The sequence below is a fragment of the Trichomycterus rosablanca genome, chromosome 1, assembly GCF_030014385.1.
Source record: "Trichomycterus rosablanca isolate fTriRos1 chromosome 1, fTriRos1.hap1, whole genome shotgun sequence".
Lineage (NCBI taxonomy): Eukaryota > Metazoa > Chordata > Actinopteri > Siluriformes > Trichomycteridae > Trichomycterus > Trichomycterus rosablanca.
In genome coordinates, this window is record NC_085988.1 from 81,756,677 (window position 1) to 81,760,037 (window position 3,361).

Below are 3,361 nucleotides of genomic sequence, written 5' to 3' on the forward strand. Positions count from 1 at the left end.
TGTTGATATTCTGTCTCTCTCTGTTAAAATAAACCTTCCATAAAAATTATAGACTGTTCAAGTCTTTGTAAGGGGGTAAACTTAAGAATTCAGCAGGGGATCAAATACTTATTTCCCTCACTGTATATCTTCTTCTTCTTCTTTCGGCTTTTCCCTTTTCAGGGGTCACCACAGCGAGTCATCCTCCTCCATCTCACTCTGTCCACTGCGTCCTCTGTCCTCACCCCAAATACTTCCATGTCCTCTCTAACTGCATCCATATATCTCCTCTTTGGTCTTCCTCTTTGTCTTTTTCCTGGCAGCTGCATATCTAACATCCTTCTACCAATATACCCGCTGTCCCTCCTCTGGACATGTCCAAACCATCTCAGTCTGGCCTCTCTAACTTTATCTCCTAGTTGTTTAACCTGTGCTGTACCTCTGATTATCTCATTCCTAACCTTGTCCATCCTTGTCACTCCCAAGGAGAACCTCAACATCTTCATTTCTGCCACTTCCAGTTCTTTCTCCTGTCTTTTTGTTAATGCCACTGTCTCCAAACCATACAACATAGCTGGTCTCACCACTGTCTTGTAAACTTTTCCTTTGACCTTTGCTGTCACCCTTTTGTCACAAATCACTCCTGAAACTTTTCTCCATCCACTCCATCCTGCCTGGACTCTCTTTTTGACCTCTTTACCACACTCCCCATTTTCCTGAACAGTTGACCCTAAGTACTTGAAGTCCTTCACCTTTGTGACTTCTGCTCCTTGTAGCCTCACCGTTCCACCTGTCTCTCTCCCATTCACACACATGTACTCTGTCTTACTACGGCTGACTTTCATTCCTCTTCTTTCAAGTGCATATCTCCACCTCTCCAAGTTATCTTCCACCTGTTCCCTGTTCTCACCACAGATCACAATATCATCTGCAAACATCATAGTCCATGGGGATTCCTGCCTGACCTCATCTGTTAGTCGATCCATCACCAAAGCAAACAAGAAGGGGCTCAGAGCCGATCCTTGTTGTAGCCCCACCTCCACCTTAAAGCTATCTGTGACTCCTACAGCACATCTCACCACTGTCCTGCTGTCCTCATACATGTCCTGTACCAGTCTGACATACTTCTCCACTACTCCAGATTTCCTCATACAACACCACAGCTCCTCCCTTGGTACTCTGTCATACGCTTTTTCTAAATCAACAAAGACACAATGAAGCTCTTTCTGACCCTCTCTGTACTTCTCCATCAGCATCCTCAAAGCAAAGATGGCATCTGTGGTACTCTTTCTTGGCATGAAACCATACTGCTGCTCACAAATAGTTACATCTTGTCTAAGTCTAGCTTCTACAACTCTCTCCCAGATCTTCATTGTGTGGCTCATCAACTTAATTCCCCTGTAGTTGTTACAACTCTGTACATCACCCTTGTTCTTAAAAATGGGCACCAGCACACTTCTCCTCCATTCCTCTGGCATTTTTTCACTCTCAACAATGGCATTGAGTAATTGAGTCAAAAACCTCACTGCCATCTCACCTAGACATTTCCATACTTCCACTGGTATGTTATCAGGTCCAACTGCCTTCCCTTTCTTCATCCTCTTCAAAGCTTTCCAAACTTCATTCTCATTGATCTTTTCTACTTCCTGATCCACCGTTCCTATGACCTCTACTCTTCTTTCCCTTTCATTCTCTTCATTCATTAGCTCCTCAAAGTACTCCTTCCATCTTCCCATCACACTCTCCTCACTTGTTAGAACATTACCATTCCTATCTTTGACAAGTCTAACCTGCTGCACATCCTTTCCAGCCTGATTCCTCTGTCTGGCCAATCTATACAAGTCCTTCTCGCCTTCTTTAGTGTCCAACCTCCCATACAACTCCTCATATGCCTTCTGCTTTGCCTTTGCTACCTCTCTTTTTGCCTTACGTTTCATCCCCTTATATTCCTGTCTACTTTCGTCAGTCCTGTCAATGTCCCATTTCTTCTTGGCTAACCTCTTCCTCTGAATCGCTTCCTGCACTTCACTATTCCACCACCAGGTTTCCTTATCCTCTTTTCTCTGTCCAGATGCCACACCAAGTACCTTCCTACCTGTCTCTCTAATCACCGTTGCTGTTGTAGCCCAGTCATCTGGAAGCTCTTTCTTACCACCCAGAGTCTTTAACAGCTCCTCTCTGAACTCTTCACCACATTCCTCCTTCCTCAGCTTCCACCATTTGGTCTTTTTCTCTAATTTGACTCTTTTTCTTTTCTTCACAACAACAGTCATTCTACACACCACCATCCGATGCTGTCTGGCCACACTCTCTCCTACCACAACCTTACAGTCCCCAATCTCTGTCAGGTTTCCTCTTCTACACAGAATGTAGTCTACTTGTGAACTCCTTCCTCCACTCTTATAGGTCACCCTATGTTCCTCCCGTTTTTGGAAATAGGTGTTGACTACAGCCATTTCCATCCTCTTGGCAAAATCCACCACCATCTGTCCTTCCTGGTTCCTTTCCTTGACACCAAACCTACCCATCACTTCCTCATCTCCTCTGTTTCCTTCACCAACATGTCCATTTAGGTCTGCTCCGATCACCACTCTCTCCTCCTTGGGAATACTCTCTATCACTTCATCTAGATCCCTCCAGAACTTCTCTTTTTCCTCTTTCTCACAACCCACCTGTGGAGCATAACCACTGACAACATTCAACATCATACCTTCTACCTCTACCTTCAGACACATCACCCTATCTGACACTCTTTTCACCTCTACTACATTCTTTGCTAACTCCTCTTTCAAGACCACCCCTACTCCATTTCTCTTTCTATCCACACCATGGTAAAACAGTTTAAACCCTGCTCCAATGCTGTAAGCCTTACTGCCCCTCCACTTGGTCTCTTGAACACATAAAACATCTACCTTCCTTCTCTGCATCATGTCAGCCAGCTCTCTACCTTTGCCTGTCATTGTCCCCACATTTAGAGTTGCCACCCTCAGTCCTACACTCTTGACTTTCCTCCTCTCTTTCTGTCTCCTGACACGTTTCCCTCCTCGCGGTCTTCGACTAACAGTAGCACAATTTCCACAAGCACCCTGTTTGTCAACAGCACCAGTGGCGGTCGTTGTTAACCCGGGCCTCGACCGATCCGGTATGGTATCTCTTAGATGAACTCGCATGATAGTTTTGGCAAAGTGTTTTACGTCGGATGCCCTTCCTGACACAACCCTCACCATTTACCCGGGCTTGGGACCGGCACAAAAGATACACTGGCATGTGTTCCCTAGTGGCTGGTTAAAGAACCCTAAATAAACATGTTAAATCCTGATCTACACAACATTACTATAAACCCTAAATAAACATGTTAAATCCTGATCTACACAACATCACT

At 44.9% G+C, this 3,361-nt stretch overlaps 1 protein-coding gene across 1 annotated transcript; it reads right to left on the reverse strand.

Moving 5' to 3' along the window:
* Window positions 1–239: 239 nt before the first annotated feature.
* On the reverse strand, window positions 240–3,149 carry LOC134329279 (uncharacterized; the record flags this gene model as incomplete). Its single annotated transcript, XM_063010524.1, has 2 exons — window positions 547–3,149; window positions 240–450 (listed from the first exon to the last, which is right to left on the reverse strand). Coding segments are annotated over exons 1-2 (2,814 nt in total), but the record flags the coding sequence as incomplete, so codon positions are not given.
* Window positions 3,150–3,361: the final 212 nt, after the last annotated feature.